Source organism: Hemitrygon akajei, chromosome 1 (assembly GCF_048418815.1).
Source record: "Hemitrygon akajei chromosome 1, sHemAka1.3, whole genome shotgun sequence".
In the NCBI taxonomy this organism is placed as follows: Eukaryota; Metazoa; Chordata; class Chondrichthyes; order Myliobatiformes; family Dasyatidae; genus Hemitrygon; species Hemitrygon akajei.
This window is the reverse complement of record NC_133124.1, coordinates 188,789,642-188,808,533: the sequence shown is the minus strand read 5'-3', so window position 1 is coordinate 188,808,533 and position 18,892 is coordinate 188,789,642. Positions and strand designations below refer to the sequence as shown.

Sequence of the window (18,892 nt, the reverse complement as noted above, 5' to 3'; positions counted from 1 at the left end):
TTCTTTATTGCTGTTTCCGTAACAATTTTGTTTTACCAGTCCCGAGCTGAACCCACAAACCTGGAGTACAGGTGAGATGCTCTTAGTCTGTCCTGTACCCTTCGACCTGTTTGGCATGGGTGACCCTACCAAGAGCCAAAGCATAAAGCCCTGACTCCAGGCAACAGAGTGCTGTAGGTCATTGAGGCATGCAAGCCTCCAAACTATGAAAAGATTGTGGTCCTCTTCGAGGAGCATCTGGTAAAGTTACATCAAAATGCCCTTACTTTTATATTCCATACCCCTTGTTATAAATGCCAACGTTCCTTTGGTTTTCCTAATTACTTGTACCTGCATACTAACATTTTGTACAAGGGGTGATTGATAAGTTCATGGCCCAAGGTAGAAGGACTCAATTTTAGAAAACCTAGCACATTTATTTTTCAACATTGCCCCCCCTACATTTACACACCTAGTCCAGCGGTCATGGAGCATAAGGATCTTGGACCTCCAGGAAGTGTCCACAGCAGGGGTGATTGATAAGTTTGTGGCCTAGGGTAGAAGGAGATGAGTTATACAGCTCTTGTTAAATGCACATGCAGTTCAACTCTTTGAGTGATTCTGCAGACAGTTTGAAGTTAACAACTCATCTCCTTCTACCGTAGACCACGAACTTATCAATCACCCTGATGAGTTATTAACTGATGAGTAATTAACTTCGGTATTCACCCGGTAAAGTGGCCACTGATTGTATATCCCTTTGCAGGCTGCTTGTGTCCTCACAAAGTGCTAACCTGTCCATTTCTGTATCATGAGCATATTCATTGAGTATGTAGGTCAAATCGTGACTGTTCATACATCTATGTTTGGTTATCCAGAAGTGACGTCAGTAACATACCCACATCCAGGATGAACTCTTCCCTTATCTCTTAATGTATACTATGTTAACAGTGGTCTGAGTGCATATTAAGAACTTCATACGAATGCTACAAAGCTTGAGCAATTCTTTTTGAGTAATAGGTTGAGTTCAATGGCCTTGTCACATAGATTGTCTTTAAAACCAACAATCGGATTATCAATGATTAAAAGAAGGTCCAGTTGAGTTCACCCGGGTGAACCACTTTCCGCGTTAAACCAGACATGTGCCAATCCTTGTCATACATTAGGGAAAATGTGAAAATAATATTCAAAGAGTTCACCTGTGTTTCATGTCCAACCTCTCAGATGTCTTTCCTGGTGTATTATGTAACAACATCGTAAAATATAGTGTTTGACCACCAGTGATAATTGTTAATGTAGAGGGATATGTCTGGAATTTGAATAGTTTGGATAGCTGTTTTGCAAAGTTGTTAAATAGAGATTGCTTACTGAAAACTAGTAAATAAGGAAATCACACCTCTCCCCCCTAGTAGCCGCAGAAGATCGTGAACATAGCCCAGCACATCACACAAACCAATCTTCCATCCTTGGACTCACTTTACACCACTCGCTGTCGGAGCAGTGCTGCCAGGATAATCAAGGACCCGACCCACCCAGCCAACACACTTTTTGTCCCGAGATCATGGGTTTGTGAGGTGCTATTCGTGGGCGAGTAGGTTCAGATTCGCACTCAGATTTATTTCAAGCGACAACAAGCCCCATTCCTCCCTCACAAATCCTGCAAATACAGAGTCAGGTGCAATTCATAACTCTGCCAGGCATGCCTGCTATGGCTTGTACAGTATGTCTACAATGTATTGCATATGCACAAAATACACGGGGGTTCCTGATACAGGGTGGGAATGTGACAATTTGGAATCTTTGAAGACATAAATGACTGCAGATGCTGGAATCTGGAGTAACTAACAACGCTCTGGATAAACTCAGCAGGTCAAGCAGCATCTGTGGAGGAAAAGGAATTGTCGAGATATTAGGTCGAAACCCTGTATCAGGACTGAGACCGGAGAGAGGAAACAGCTAACATGAAGAGAAGGGGAGGAGTAGTGAGACCGAGTGGTAATTAATGGACTGACGGTGACGGGGGGAGGATAGATGGTGGGGGGGTTAGTGTAAAGGATGACAGGCAGATCAAGAGTGATAGGGAGAAGAAGAGCTCACAATAGGTGGAAGCGGGAGGGAGCTGAAGAGGGTGAAGTTGGAGATAGCTGCTGGAGGGTGATGAGACTGAATGCAAAGCCCAGAACACGAGCGAGAGTCTGATAAATAAGGAAGGTGTTAATGGGAAAGTGTGCGGGGGAGAGTGGTGGGTGAAGTATGTGGGCAATAGGCGAATGAAACTGGGAGGGGGGGAACAGAAATGGGTGGGTGGGAGGGGAAGAAGTTTGAAAGCGTGGGGAAGAGGACAAAGTGGGGGGTTCAGGAGAGGATCGAAAGGAGAGAGAGGAAAGAGGGTACTGCTTGGGTGCATGGGAAGAGATAGATGTGGAAAATTCGATGTTCATATCATTAAATCGGAACTAGGACCAGATTGTGGGTGGGTGAGGGTTGTGGTTGGTGAATTGTTGGGTGTCACGTGGATGGAACCAAGACTGTGAGAGGGTGAAGATGATTGGTCAGGGGCTGAGAGCAGCTTGGAGGGAAAGGGGACAGAAATGGAAGAACCAGGGGAGGATCGGAAGAAGAGGGCAAGGCAGAGAAAGGGGGAAGCAACCTGCCGAAGGGGGTGCTACTGGAAATTAGAAGACTCAATGTTCTTGCAGTTGGTTTTGTAGACTACCTGGGTAGAATATGAAGTGTTGTGCTTGAAATTTGTATTGAGCCACCCCTGGCAGTGGAGGAGGCTGAGGGTGTGCAGGTCGGTGCGGGAATGGTTCGAGGATTGAATTCAGTAGATGAGGTTTGGAGGAGGGGCACGTGATTCTTTGTCTCACTCAGAAGGGCTGTTCGGGTCCCTGGATGGTGGTGACTGGCACCTCCCATGGTTACAGGGGCAAGTGCCAGGGTCAGGGTCAGGGATGAGCAGATAAGGGAGTTCTGAAGGGAGTGTCCCTGCAGAAGGTGGAGAGAAATGGGGAGGAAAAGATGTAGCTAGTGTGGGATCTTGTTGCAGCTGGTGGGAATGATGAAGGATGACGAGCTGGATATGGATACTGTAAGGGTAAAAGGTGAGCTCTATATTTGTTAATTGTTAAAATTGTCTATGGCATAAATGAATTGCCGGTTTTTATCTGTGGATTTTGTATTTCTGTGATGGAAACTCACTTTACAACCATAATTTGCAGAGGCCTTGTGTTTGATACACTGTATGGGAACCTTCTGAAGGTGGACTCTCATGGAAACATCTTGGTGTGTGCTCATGGATTCAGCTTCCTCAAGGGGTGAGTAAAACAATTTCAGTTTTATATAACACTCATGTGGTGAAATTATTTCTAGATCTGTGATTTCAGGTGTGCAGCAAGCCACTCCTTTCCAGTCTGAACTATAGAAGCAAGCTTTTATCATACCACCCAACTTCTTACTTCTGTGCATCAACAGTGGGATCCTGGGGTTTGCTGTATGAGGGGAGACTGGGCAGGTCAAGCTTTCATTCTCTAGAATGTTCTCTTGCAGACACTTCCTTGCATCATTTTTCACTGAATTGCTAATCTTCCAGGAGCAGTCAGCATTATGCCACAGAGTGCTGTGACGGACTACATCAAGGATAACTGCATCCCTTTCCGAACCTCCTTGGCTAATCAGAATCAGCATTCACAGAATCAGAATCAGGTTCATTATCGCTGACATATGCCACAAGACATAAAAAGTTATAAAGTAGATAGATAGGTAGAGTGTGCAAAAGAGAAATAGCAAGCTATTCTTGAAAGATTCATAGACCATTCAGAAGAAAGAAGAAGCTGTTCCTAAAACATTCAATGAAGGTGTTCAGGCTCCTAGACCTCCTCCTTGATAGTGGCAATGAAAGCAGAAATGCACATTCCTTGGGATATGGATAACTATCCCAGCCACACCACAGTTATTTTGAGGAAAGCCTATGTTGGGATTAAGACTCCAGCTGTTCATGAAGGGTCAAGTGGAAAGGACTCTTCTCATCACTAGCTAAGTCAGGTCTTGGTGCTTCTGGTGATGAGCCATTCTGCCAAAGGATATGCAATCTCTTCCCAGCATCATCCCACAGGATCCTTCCCCTACAGAGCTCCAGGACTTTGCTGCCTTATTGACTTGTGGTCATAGGTGTTTTCCAACTGAACCTTTTCTAAGGGTGACTGGTGGTGTGGCAAGGTGCCTTGGATGGAACTTCCCTTGGCAGCGAGGTCAAGCCCATCCTTTCCAACACCAGAGGTGGGTAGAATTTTGATGCAGCCACAGAAGAAGGTGGCTACCAGTGTAGGGTACGCTTGGATATGTTTCCTTCTGTTTCTCTGGAGGTTTGTACATCTCGTCCTGATGGATGCGATCCAAGCTAGATCTCCAGATGAAACAGCTGATTGCCAGGGCACAAGAGGAGGGTATAGGCATCAAATGTGCCAGGTACAGCAACACCAAGCACACCTTTTGCAGCAAGACAAATCACAAAGCTCTCCAACGGGTGATCAGGATGGCTCAGCACACCAATGGGACTCAACTACCGAACCTGGAGACAATTTACGACTCTCGAAGCCTACAGCAAGCTCTTAACATTATTAAAGACCCATCCCTGTCTGCTCAATCTCCTGCCACCTGGTAGGAGATAGAGAAACACTTTAGCCAAACAGTAAGATTAAAAAACATCTTCTTCTCGAGGGCTGTTGTGCAGCTGAATAACCCTGGCTTGCCATTGGCCTTTGAGTGTTATGGACTCACTTGTTATGAAGTCACTCGGTGCATGTAAAAATGGGAATTCTCTTTTGTCTTAAGCCGCACAGCATGCATTGCAAATATTTGTTTTGCGTGGGCTGGAATAGCACCACAATCTTCTTGTCTTGGGCAATGACTATGAAGTTCTAACCTGTTCTCTTTCTGACCATTGCAAAGGAATGATGTCTCCCTCCCTTGCAATGTTACCAATTTCTGCTGCATCTTGGTGACTTGCTGCACTCCCTGATTCCTCCGAACCAGATTCCCAGCACTTTTAGGTACGATACCTAATGGTGAAGGGATCCATTTGACAGAGCACGTGGCCTCACTCTTGCCGCGATTTGTCTCTGGCTCCCGATGCTTGTTCAAGCTGGTTGCAGATGCTGGTGAATCTGAAGAATGTCTGTGGGTCTGAGCAGAAAACAACATTCCCCCACATGCAAGGAGAATTTGCCTTGAGCACCTCCGCTGCCAGTAATTGTCGCTCCTCGTATGCCAGTGTCCCTCCTGATGGATTCAGCCAAAGGCTCAACAGCTCACACAACCAGGATGGAGGAAAGAAGACAGCTTTGCCTGACTAGAGATTTCCCATCTGTTAATTTGTACTTCGCTACAAATGCCTGCAGAGAGGTTGTATCCAATTCTGAATTCCCCTCCCCAAAGCGTGTTCCGGAGAGCACATCCATCATGCAGATGTGTGCTCCTCTCTCAGAGACTTTCTCTTGGTCTAGGTAGGGTGACCAGGCAGCTTTCTGTCACCCTGCCAGGGAAGGCCACATCTTATGAACAAATAAATTGATGAGAGATGTACAAATGTTAGAAAGAGAAGGGGTTTTGTGTCTACCATGTGGGTATTCAGACACATTGTGGATTTTAGCACAGGGGATGAGGCATCTGTGAAAAAGTCTTCACAGAAAAAAATACGAATGAGAGGTTACGAAACAAATAAAGTGATGAGGTGTTGGATACTTAATTTTGCTTGAAATGCTTGACAAATATGGTTGTCTTTGCTGTTCTAGAAATAGAGAAAAGATCGAAGGGAAGATTATTCCAATTGCATCAACTCTTGTTTTTGGAATTTTTTTTTATTATGTGTGTCCACGGAGGGAATGTAAACAATTATGCAGACTTCAAGTTTGTTATGGAATGTGGTTTGCCAAAGATAGCAACAGTTTTGCTGTATCTTTTGATTGGTGAAGAGGTGAGTTTGGACCTTTCAGATTGACATTAATCGTACTCTGCCCATTTGAGAAAGCATAAAATGGCTTATGGTTGGTTAAGAGGCTGTAGGATCAGTAATGCTTTGATGTTTCATCTTACTAAGGCAATGTTATCAACAAAGCATTCTTTATTTATTGCAGTCAGCTCTTACGTAGTGGCTATTGCAGCTAAGTGTAAGATCATTGCAGATTTATGGATATCTTCAGGGGTTTTGAGGATGGTGGAATAGATAAAGGAGAACCAGTAGATGTGGTGTTCTTGGATTTTCAGAAGACCTTAGCCAGATTCTCATCTAAAGAGGTTAGTGTGAAAAGTTAAAAACCATGGGCTTGGCGTAATATACCTGGCATGGTTTGTGAATTTGTTAACAGGTAGGAGACAGAGACTGGGGATAAAGATATAAATCTGGTATGCTGGAAATCTGGAATAAAAATGCAGACAGCATCTGTGGAAAAAGATAGTCAGAATTAGAAAGAAATAAGTCAGTTTAGAGTTGCAAAGATGATGGCAGAGAGATGGACACAACAAGGGTTAAATGTCTGAGGCCAGAGTCGCAGTAGTGATGAGCTACTGATGAAGGGGTGTTAGAGAGAGAGAGGGAAATGAACAAAAATAGAACATGTAAAAGCTATAAAGATGTAAAAATATCTGGCATGCCAGGTCATGGCAGTGAAGAGAGAAAGCTACAGCGCAGAAACAGGCCCTTTGGCCCATCTAGTCCATGACAACCTGCTTTTTTTTCTAGCTCCCACATCATAGCCCTACGTAACCTTCCCCACTGTTTACTTATCCGAATTTCTCTGAAACATTGCAGCTGAACTTGCATCTACCACCTCAACTAGCCACTCTATCCACACTCAACGCCATCCTCTGCAAAGCCCACATCTGGGCCATAATCAAGCAACACACACAAAATGCTGGTGGAATGCAGCAGGCCAGGAACTAACGAAGTCCTGACGAAGGATCTTGGCCCGAATCATCGACAATGTTTCTCCCTACAGATGCTGCCTGGCCTGCTGTGTTCCACCAGCATTTTGTGTGTGTTGCTTGAATTTCCAGCATCCGCAGATTTCCTCATGTGGGCCATAATCAAGTCTGCTTTGTGGATACCAACTGCATCCTCTTACCTGATTGGATAAACATACTGTCAATCACAGCCCCATCACCATGTCATAGGGCATTCAGCATTTCTCTTCTGTCTTTCTGAAATTGCATTGGCTGTTTACATTAAATTTACATTGTTTACATTACACCCTCTCCAACCCTCATCTCTACACTATCCCAGAAATTAGAACAGAGTATTTTAACAACCATGCCTGTTTATAGTCGCTATTTCTGTCATTTTGGAAAGAACTGGAAGAATCAGAATCGGATTTATTATCACTGACATCCTGTATGTTTTGAAATGTGTTTTATTTTGTGGAAGCAATACAGTGCAATACATAAAAAAATTATAAGTTACAATCAGAAATATAAAATGAATAAATACTTAGTGTTTATGGGTTTATGGTCCATTTAGAAATCTGATGGTGGAAGGGAAGAAGCTGCTCTTAAAAAGCTGAGTGTGTGTCTTCAGGATCATATACTTCCTCCTAATGAGAAGAGGGCATGTTCTGGGTGATTGGGGGTCCATTATGATGCATTTTTTGAGGCATCGTCTTTTGAAGATGTCCTCAATGGTGGGGTGGTTAGTGCCCATGATGGAGCTGGCTGGGTTTACAACCCTCTGCAGATTTTTCATTTCCATACATTGGTATGGAGATACCAGACAGCGATTCGACCAGTCAGAATGCTCTGCACAGTACATCTGTAGAAGTTTGCCAGAATCTTTGGTGAGATACCAAATCTCATTAGATTCCAAATGAAATGGAGTCACTCGTGCCTTCTTCATAATTGTATCAATGTGTTGGGCCCAGGATAGATCTTCAGAGATGTTGACACCCAGAAACTTGAAACTGCTCACCCTTTCCACTGCTGATCCCTTGATGAGGACTGGTGTGTGTTCCCTCGGTTTCCCCTTCCTGAAGACCACATTTAATTTCTTGGTCTTACTGACAATGAGTGCAAAGTAGTGGTTGTGACACCACTCAACCAGCCGATCTAGCTCATTCCTGTATACTTCCTTATCACCCTCTGAAATACTGCCGATAACAGTTGTATCATCAGCGAACTTTCAGAAGGAGTTTGTTCTGTGCCTATCCACCCACTCTTGGATGTAGACAGAGCAGAGCAGTGGGCTAAGCTCTCATCCTTGAGGACAGTCAGTGTCGACTGTCTGCAAGGAGAGGTAATTTCCAATCCGCACTGACTGTGGTCTCCTAATGAAGAACATAGAACACAGGACATAGATCCGTGCAGCGCAACAACAGGCCATTTGGCCCACATGATGTGCTGAACCAGCTGAAAAGCAAATCAAAAGCATCCAAGCACTACCTCCTTCTACCTACACAACGCCCTTAATCCCTCCATCTTCCTTACATCCATGTGTCTATCCAAACATCTCTTTTTGCCTGTACCAGCATACCAGACAGTGCATTCCAGGCATCTACGACTCTGAGTCAAAAGCATACCCCTCACATCCCCCTTGAACCTACCCTCTCTCACCTTCAATGAATGCCCTCTGGTGTTAGATATTTCAACCCTGGGAAACAGATACTCCCTGTCTACTCTATCCAAGCTTCTCATAATCTCAGAAACCTCTACCAGGTTCCCCCTCAGCCTCCGGCACTCCAGAAGAAACAAACCAAGTTTATCCAGCCTCATGATAGCACATGCCCTCTAAACCAGGCAGCATCCTGGTGAACCTCTTCTGCACCCTCTCCAAAGCCTCAATATCCTTCCTATTGTGGGGCGACCAGAACTGTGCACAATACTCCAGATGTGGCCGAACCAGAGTTTTATAAAGTTGAAACATAACCTCTTGATTTTTTAACTCAGTGCCTCGACTAATAAAAGCAAGCATTCCATAAGCCGCCTTAACCACCTTATCGACCTGGGTAGCCACTTTCAAGGAGTTATGAACTTGGATCTGAAGATCTCTCTGCTCAGCAACACTGATAAAGATCTTACCCTTAACAGTGTACTTCTCCTTGCGTTTTCCCTACTGAGGTGCAACACCTCGCATTTATTTGCATTAAACCTCATCTGCCATTTCTCAGCTCATATCTGCAACTGATGTATACCGTGCTGAATTCTTTGCCAGTCTTCTACACCATCCACAACTCAGGAAGCCAAGGATCTAGTTGCAGAGGGGGGTACAGAGGCCCAGGCTTCGAACTGGCTGAAACTGGAGTACCTGGAAAGGTACATGGCTGTCCGCACTTTTCTGAGGGGATCATCTTCACAACTGGGAAGTACTGCAACGTACTCCCGCTGCAGAATGACAACCAGTGATATTAAACCTCAATGCTTCTGCGCTGTAGTGGTCTGGGTGCAGGCCGATGGGACTGAGCAAATTAATGGTCAGCACAGACTAGACGACTGAAGGGCCTGTTTCTGTGCTGTAGTGTTATATGAATGCATGGTTATGATTCTGATAGTCTGGGCCTTTAGTAATGTTGCTTGAGGAATAGAAGGTGATTTGAATGTTCCAAAACTGTTGGCAAAGTCTCCCTTTTAGGATCACGCAGACCCTGGTAAAGGCTGCTGAAATATATGAACGCCAGAGAGGGTCCCACTACTGTTTCCCGGGTTTCCTTGTGACTGGCTCCCTGAATTGTTAAGACAATTGGGCAATTTTAACTGACCCCATATCGGCCAAGGGCATTTGGCGAGCTACTGCCACTTCTCCACCCACACAGGGTTTGCTGTCCAAATCAGTCAGTCGATTTGCAAATCTGAAGTCTTCCTTACTAAAGAGCAACTTCTGATGACATTTAGCATTTAATCCTTGGGTATAAATAGCTGATTCTTAAGCCCTGTGTCTGAGATTCCTTACATAGCTGTGGCTTAAGTGAACTCCATTTTGTTATAAACTGCCCTTTTCCCTTGTTCCACTTGCTGGTCACAGGCTATGATCAAAAAGACTTGTTCACAATCGACAAGAAGGAATCCAGTGAAGTAAATGCTGAGGAAAAGTCCCGCAGGGCGGTGTTGTGCCTGGGTCATTCCAACCGTTGTCTCATGGCCTGGGCTCTCTGGAAAATTAGTTAATAGCAGCCAGCAGCTTACTTCATACTGAATCCCAGTTTTTTAACAAATGAAACAAAAGCAGGTAATGTAGTAGTTCAAAATTTCTGGGACCCCACCGAGCAGGCAGGAATGCCCACCGCTAGGAATGATTTCTCCATTGCACGTGCAAAAATCTTTGCGTTAAGAGAGAGATCCCATAATGAAAGCCAGTAGCCATTATCTCATAGGCAGAGATCACTTTCCATTTGCACAATTTAGACGAGTGTGAGGGAACGGGTTAAGGGTCTGTCTATGCCTCTGTTCCCCCGGTGAGCTCGCTATGTACTTTGCCTGGCCTTTACTGGAGAAATTTCTCCTGTAAAAATGTACTATGATGAATGCAGAGTGACTGACTATGGCCCAGAATCAGCTGCAGTGGACCCATGCTCTTATGTAGGGGAATCCCATTCCTCTTCTGCTCCCCACTTTCCTAAAGGAAGTCGGAAAAGAGTAATATAACTCCGGGCTTCTTGCCTCAGACTTTTCCTTCCCAGTGGTTGGCCTTATGAGAAAATGGCAACACTTCATCTTGCGCAGGTCACAATAATGTAATTGTTTGGTTTGCATATTTTAAAAATCAGACCAGTTTATGGCAACAGTCCCATCTCTGTAGAATATGATAAAATCACAACACAAGAGAAGATAGTGCGGCCCCAGTAGATAATCCCATCTAGGCAATCCATACTAGCTATATGTGGGGATGGTTGAAATTCCTTCATTAGAGTGGTGAGAATGTAGTTTGTGAGTTCCAAACTGGTGGTTCAGTGTGCCACCAACAACATATATTACGTGAGAAATTCAAATGAGAATGGAGAAATTGCAGGATGAAATGGAACAGAATCTTTGACAGAGTAATGTTGAAACCTGAGCTTTCCTGGCATGGGGAAGATTTCATAAGATTTGGAATGTAGGGATGAGTACATCCACTGAGATCTTGTGTCTTGTTTATTTATAACTGCTTACTCTTGTCCCCAACCATTGCTACCAGGAGAGCAGTTATTGTTGAAATGCAGAGACTGACAGACCAGACAACTGGGTGATATGGAGTATCTCACCAGTTGCTACATTCCAGACTGCTGAGAAATCCACTTCAAAGAAACAGTGCAAAATGCATTTAATCACAATCTAAAATGAGACGTGGATTTAATTTTCCAGGAAATCTAAAAGAGTGAAGTTGCAGTGAGTTAAGTCCATTAGCCTCAGATAAGCACAATGCTCCGGCATAATCATCATCAATATTTTTCTCCTGTTTTGCTCCCTGTCATTGTTCCCAGGACATTGAAGGATTGGGCCAAATATAAATGAAATGAAATGTATCATCACACTGATCTGTGGCCCTGTTCTAGAACATACACTTGATCCGAGAGGACTGCTTCTTTATCCCCCAACATTTCATTTAGATCTCTGCTCAGGACGCTCCCTCTTCCCACAGCCAAATTCTCCCTGAGAATTGAGAATCACATTATAAGTGAACGTGGTTTATCCCCTTCTGACCACTCCACAGTCTTTGTTAAAGACCACTGCACAATTCTTCTGCACTGTAGCCTTATTCCATATGATCCAGTCCAACTAGGGAAGAGATTTCCCGAGAAACAGGCCTCATTAGACCATAAGGATGTTTCCTATGGTGGGAGAGTCTTAAGGCCAGAGGACACAGTCTCAGAATAGAGGGGTATCCTTTTAGAATGGAGATAAAGGGAATTTTTTTTTAGCCAGAGTGGCGAATCTGTGGAATTTGTTGGTAGGTGTAGAGACCAAGCCTTTATGTATACTTAAGGAAGAGGTCAGGACATGAAGGGATATGGAGAGAAGGCAGGAGACTGAGGCTGAAAGGAAAATGGATTAGCGATGATGAAATGGTGGAGCAGACTCGATGGGCCAAATGGCCTAATTCTGCTCCTCTATCTTATGGGAGTGAAGCATCACAGCCAAATATGTTGTTAGGTTTCACCTTGTAGGAAGTAATCCTGCAGAGCTGATGTCATTGGAGCAGAATGAGGCCACTCAGCCCATCAAGTCTGATCCACCATTACATCATGACTGATTTATTTATTAAGAGCAAGAGGATAAGACGTGAGAGAAGAGGACCAATCAAGTATGACAGTGGAAAAGTGTGTATGGAACTGGAGGAGACAGCAGAGGTACTTAATGAATACTTTGCTTCAGTATTCACTATGGAAAAGGATCTTGGCGATTGTAGGGATGACTTACAGTGGACTGTAAAGCTTGAGCATGTAGATATTAAGAAAGAGCTTTTGAAAAGCATCAAGTTGGATAAGTCACCAGGACTGGACGGAATGTACCCCAGGCTACTGTGGGAGCTGAGGGAGGAGATTGCTGAGCCTCTGGCGATGATCTTTGCATCATCAATGGGAACAGGAGAGGTTCCTGAGGATTGGAGGGTTGCGGATGTTGTTCCCTTATTCAAGAAAGGGAGTAGAGATAGCCCAGGAAATTATAGACCAGTGAGTCTTGCTTCAGCGGTTGGTAATTTGATGGAGAAGATCCTGAGAGGCAGGATTTATGAACATTTGGAGAGGTATAATATGAGTAGGAATAGTCAGCATGGCTTTGTCAAAGGCAGGTCGTGCCTTACAGGCCTGACTGAATTTTTTGAGGATGTGATTAAACACATCGATGAAGGTAGAGCAGTAGATGTTGTGTATATGGATTTCAGCAAGGCATTTGATAAGGTACCCCAAGGCTTATTGAGAAAGTAAGGAGACATGGGATCCAAGGGGACATTGCTTTGTGGCTTGTCCACAGAAGGCAAAGAGTGGTTGTAGATGGGTCATATTCTGCATGGAGGTTGGTGACCAGTGGTGTGCCTCAGGGATCTGTTCTGGGACCCCTTCTGTTCATGATTTTTATAAATGACCTGGATGAGGAAGTGGAGGGATGGGTTAGTAAACTTACTGAAGATACAAAGGTTGGGGGTGTTGTGGACGGTGAGGAGGGCAGTCAGATGTCACAGCGGGACATTGATAGGATGCAAAACTAGGCTGAGAAGTGGCAGATGAAGTTCAACCCAGATAAGTGGGAGGTGGTTCATTTTGGTAGGTCAAATATGATGACAGAATATAGTATTAATGGTAAGACTCTTGGCAGTGTGGAGGATCAGAGGGATCTTGGGGTCCGAGTCCATAGGACACTCAAAGCAGCTGTGCAGGTTGACTCTGTGGTTAAGAAGGCATACGGCGTATTGGCCTTCATCAACCGTGGTATTGAGTTTAGGAGCCGAGAGGTAATGTTGCAGCTATATAGGACCCTGGTCAGACCCCACTTGGAGTACTGTGCTCAGTTCTGGTTGCCTCACTACAGGAAGGATGTGGAAGCCATAGAAAGGGTGCAGAGGAGATTTACAAGGATGTTGCCTGGATTGGGGAGCATGCCTTATGAGAATAAGTTGAGTGAACTCGGCCTTTTCTCCTTGGAGCAACGGAGGTTGAGAGGTGACCTGATAGAGGTGTATAAGATGATGAGAGGCATTGATCGTGTAGATAGTCAGAGGCTTTTTCCCAGGCTGAAATGGCTAACACAAGAGGGCACAGGTTTAAGGTGCTTGGAAGTAGGTACAGAGGAGAGGTCAAGGGTAAGTTTTTTACTCAGAGAGTGGTGAGTGCGTGGAATGGGCTGCTGGTGACGGTGGTGGAGGCAGATAAGATAGGGTCCTTTTAAGAGACTCCTGGACAGGTACATGGAGCTTAGAAAAATAGAGGGCTACGGGTAACCCTAGGTAATTTCTAAGGTAAGGACATGTTTGGCACAGCTTTGTGGGCGGAAGGGCCTGTATTGTGCTGTAGGTTTTCTATGTTTCTAAATCCCTCTTGACCTCATTCTTCTACCTTCTCCCCGACGCCCTGATTAACCAAGAACCTATCAACATCTGCTTTAGATATACTCAATTTCCTGGTTTCAACAGCTGTCTATGGCAATATTTTCCACAGAATCACCATCCTCTGGCTAAAGAAATTCTTTCTCATCTCTGTTCTAAATGGCATCCCTCTATCCTGAGGCTGTGCCCTCTGGTCCTGGACTTTTCCAATATAGGAAACACCCCCTCCACATCCAATCTGTCTAGGCCTTATAATATTCAATCGCTTTCAATGAGGTGCACCCTCATTCTTTTAAACTCCAGCGAGTATAGGCCCAGAGCCATCAAACGCTCCTCATATGTTAACCCTTTCATTTCCAGAATCATTCCTGTGAGTTTCCTCTGGACCCTCTCCAAAGCTAGCACATTTTTTTCTTAGATAAGGGGCTCAAAATACTCCGTGTGATCTAACCGATGCCTTATAAAGCCTCAGCATCACGTCCTTGCTGTCATATTCTAGTCCTCTTGAAATGCATACTAACATTGCATTTGCCTTCCTTACCATCGAGTCAACCTGAAAATTAATGTTTGGGAAATAGTGCACAAAGACTTTCAAGTCCCTTTGCACCTCTGAATTTTGAATTTTCTCCCCATTTAGAAAATAGTCTATGTCTTTATTCCTCCTTCCAAAGTACATGCCATACACCTCCCTACTCTATATTCCATCTGCCACTTCTTTGCCCTTTTTCCCAATCGGTCTAAATCCTTCTGCAGATTCCCGGTTTCCTCAACACTACCTGCACCTCCACCTATCTTTGTATTGTCTGCAGCCATCAATTCTGTTATCCAAATCATTGACATAAAGCATGGCCCTGTCAAAGACCCCACATCTCCCCCCATTATCGAGATTCAAGAGTCGTTTGTTAATCGCGTGTACATCAAATCACACATTGAAAATGCATCACTTGCGTTAACAATAAGCATACCCGCAGGAGTCACCACACACACCGGTGCCAACATAGCATGCCCACAATGCTTGCCAGAATGACAGAGAACACAGCAACCTGCAGAACAAGTTGTGTTACTCCCTCCCACCTACGCACATACACAGTTCTCTAACCCCAAGGCAGGCCGCCTTCTTCAGCCTTCAGCAGACTCAGGTACACAGACATGGACAACCTCAGTGGACTTACACCGATTTGCTGACCTGGGGCTCCAGCTGACGGGTTTTGACTTCAGGACAGCTGATTGGATCCTCACCGAACACCAGTCCTTGAACTCCAGACTCGCTGGTGGCAGGACTCTGAACACTAGTCCTCAGAATCCAGTCCCACTGCTTTGCCAATCGAGGGGATCGTAAAACCTTGTTCCTGCTGCCCAGATGGAACTCCAATTCTGAAAACCACTGACAACTCATTGACTGGGTGGGGCGGAGCGGAGGGGCACCAGCCATCGGTCATGCTGGTCTGGCAATCCAATATCCGGCCGGTCAGCCTATCCCAGCTCACGGATGTTCCACATCCACATCGCTGGCCTTTGAATACAGAGCAGAGACTTAAGACTAAGCCTGTCCTCTAATACCTCCACCTCCCTGTTCCTAAACCCTAACCTGGCCCCTAACTCCCCTCTCTGTCCCCAAAACCATCCTCACAAACCCAAAAAACCCCCACCTCGAAACAGCTGAACTGTGACCTCAGCACAAAGACTGGTAGCAGAATGTTAATTGCCTGTTCTTTGCCTGTCAATATGTGTGATCTGCATGCAGACAGTATTCTCTATAACATATGTTCCTTTCCATAATATCTGCTTAAGTGGCTCACTGATGGATTTTTGTCTGATAGAGATTCTGCCTTGGTATGTTCTTTATTATGTTGGGGATTATATACCAATAGATGCTCTTTTAAGCATGGACTGACTTTCAAAATGCAAGTTGATAAAGTCGACTTTAAATTTTCCATCACCACCCTTGGATCTACAGATATCACTCTCTCATCCAACACTTTTCACTGCCTGAGGAACTTCCCTAGTTCACATGTGAGAACAGCAAACCCACTGTGATCTCCCAGTCTGATCCTGTTATTTTGCACTGCTTGCTTTGGTTGAAGCTAGCTTACTGTTTGCTTTTAAAACCATATATCTAGTTCATCTGTTCCTGTAGCATCTCCATCTGCATCTTAAGTAAAAATGTTGCAACCAATTATGAAAGCCTTCAGCAGACTAAGGCTAATTTCTCCAACATTTGCCTTACTGACCACCAAAATCTCAGTTTATATAAGCTTCAAATTCTCTGGAACTCCAGTATGTGTATCTCTAACCTAGCTGATCCCCCTTGCCTTTCTCTCAACTTTGCAATGTTTTATGAAGTCCTGCCTGTCCTCATCTTACACCAACTCCTTAAACATCTCCAGCCATATGTTCTTACCTGATACTCAACTGCCTTTCATGGTATCTGCACAATGGAGATTGAATCTTCAATCACTCGGTTTGATATTTTATTCCCAAAGCTCTTCAATTTGTAATATTTAATATCTGTTTTACTATTCATTTTAAAACCTCTTATGACTCTAATCCAACTGCCAATAAGCCCAACTTTTACTCTAATACCTGTGATATTTCAATGTCAAACTGGAGTTAGTTTCACTCTTGCTAAAATTGTAAATTCTCTCTATGTAGTCTTGAGCTTCCTCAGACCAACCTCTCATCATTTTTTTCCCTCAGGTCAGAGATTGTTGAGCAATACTCCAACAAGTTTATCCAAAGAGATGACATAGAACGGTTTTACATCCTTAACACTCTATTTAACCTTGCTGGTAGGTTTGAATATTTGTTATCTTGTAAGTAGCAGAGAGGACAATATTTTGTTTACTGAAATGAGCTTGATCCGAGGAAGTGAACCTGCAGAAAGAACTCTGACCCGAAACATAACCCAATTTGTTTTTCCACAGATTCTGCCTGGCCTGCTTCTGTGGCTCTTTCATCACTTCTTTTGATCACTTGTAATTTTTTAAGGCTTGAAAAATCAAACCAGAAGTTGCAGGTACAAAAACACAAAGTGATTAAAACATTCGGTAGGTCAGGCAGCATCTGTGGAAGGAGAAACGGAGTTAACATTTCAGGTCTCAAGTCAAAAGATCTTAATCTGAACAGGAAAACTAACTTAGAACACGAGAGACTGCAGATGCTGGAATTTGAAGCAGAAAGCAAACTGCTGGTGGAACACAATGGATCAGGTAAAATCTATGGAGGCAATGGGATAGTTGATAGTTCACATCAAGACAGTAAATCAGGATTGAGATTGTAGAGAGGAAAGAGCCAGCATAAAGAGGTGAGAAGAAGGGGTGAGGCAGGGGCTAACACACAGTAGGTATGTGAATAATAATGAAGAATGAAATTTAGGAAGTTTTTAGTTAGACACATGAATATGAGCAAACTGAAGAATATGGACCTTCTGGAGGCAGATGAGATACAGACATCATGGGCCAAACGGCCTGTCATTATGCTGTTCTATGTTTAAGAGGCTGCAGATACTTGATTCCCATAAGTGAGGAAGGTTATGTGGAACCAGGTGAAGGATGGATAGTGGACAAATGTAATGACTTGGAAGAGGGGATAAGAGAAGAATGGATCTCCTATCTCATTTTCCAACTGTTTCCACCTGCCTCTCATCCCTGTTTCACCTTACTTAGTAGATTCCTTCAAATGCAGCTCATTGCTTCCACTTTCCAGCCTCTATCAATAATTCTACCCACTTGGTTCCATCTGCGCCCTTTTTTTTCTCTTTCGACACTATATTGTCTTGAGTACTTACCCACTAGCCTTTACCTCCATCCCTTCCATCTGCCCCACGTGGTTCCATCTCTCCGTACTGCTGCTCACCAGTCCCTGTCTCATCCTTCCCTCATTGCTTTATATGGGCTATCTCCCTTCTACAATCAGTCCTGATCAGTGTCTCGATCTGAAACATTTACTATCCACTTACCTCCACGGATGTTGCCTAATGCATTGGTTTCCTTTGGCTTTTCGTTTCTTGAAGAAATAGCCCGTTTTCTTATTTTTCCAATTCTGATGAAAGATCTCTGAGAAAGATCACCAAAAATAAAATCTCTGTTTTCCATTGCATAAGTACTTTCTGACCTGCTGGATCTTCCCAGCAGTTTCAATATTTAGGATGTTTTTCATTTATTTTTATTAATAAAGAATAAAACAAAGCACAATTTAATTTTCCTCATTTGAAGGTGTCCTTTTGAGGCCACGTTAAGGGCACAGTCACTGAGTCACAACTAGTTCCCTTTAATCAAAAAAAAACTTTTATAGTGCAATACTTCAATTCCTAAAATTCTGCATTTTAAAAATAACTGCAGATAGCATTTAGAAAAGAAGATCTAGATTTGCATCAGGCTCTCCAAAATGTTAAATCGTCCCAAAGCATCTCAGCCACATTCTGTTGAAGTGTAGCTCTGGGATATGTGGCAACCAGTTTATGTGGGACATACTGTATATGTGCAAACTCCAATGACAGAAGTGATCATTAACATGACTATAAGTGTTGTTCGGGGGATTATTTTTCCATCAGACCACCTGAGAAATCTATTCCTCCTCTTCAAACTTCGCTTCAGTATTCACCAGTGAGAGGGAACTTGCCAAAGTTCAGAGGGATCTTGGGGTCCGAGTCCATAGGACACTCAAAGCTGCTGCGCAGGTTGACTCTGTGGTTAAGAAGCCATGCAGTGTGTTGGCATTCATCAACCGTGGGATTGAGTTCAAGAGCTGAGAGATAATTTTACAGCTATATAGGACCCTGGTCAGACCCCACTTGGAGTACTGTGCTCACTTCTGGTCACCTCACTACAGAAAAAGAAAATGCTGGAACTTTTGAAAAAACATTAGGGTAGATAAGGTCCTGGGGCTATGATATACCCCAGGTTACTATGAGAA

General features: G+C 43.9%; 1 protein-coding gene across 3 annotated transcripts in view; it reads left to right on the top strand.

Moving 5' to 3' along the window:
* The window catches only part of LOC140733538 (cytosolic purine 5'-nucleotidase-like), a 112,915-nt gene that overhangs the window by 20,508 nt on the left and 73,515 nt on the right, over positions 1–18,892 (top strand). For all 3 annotated transcript variants that reach the window (XM_073057017.1, XM_073057008.1, XM_073057002.1), the window contains exons 4-5: positions 3,201–3,296; positions 16,676–16,767. In XM_073057017.1, coding sequence (XP_072913118.1) covers positions 3,201–3,296; positions 16,676–16,767 — 188 coding nt within the window. The remainder of the gene's footprint in view (positions 1–3,200; positions 3,297–16,675; positions 16,768–18,892) is intronic.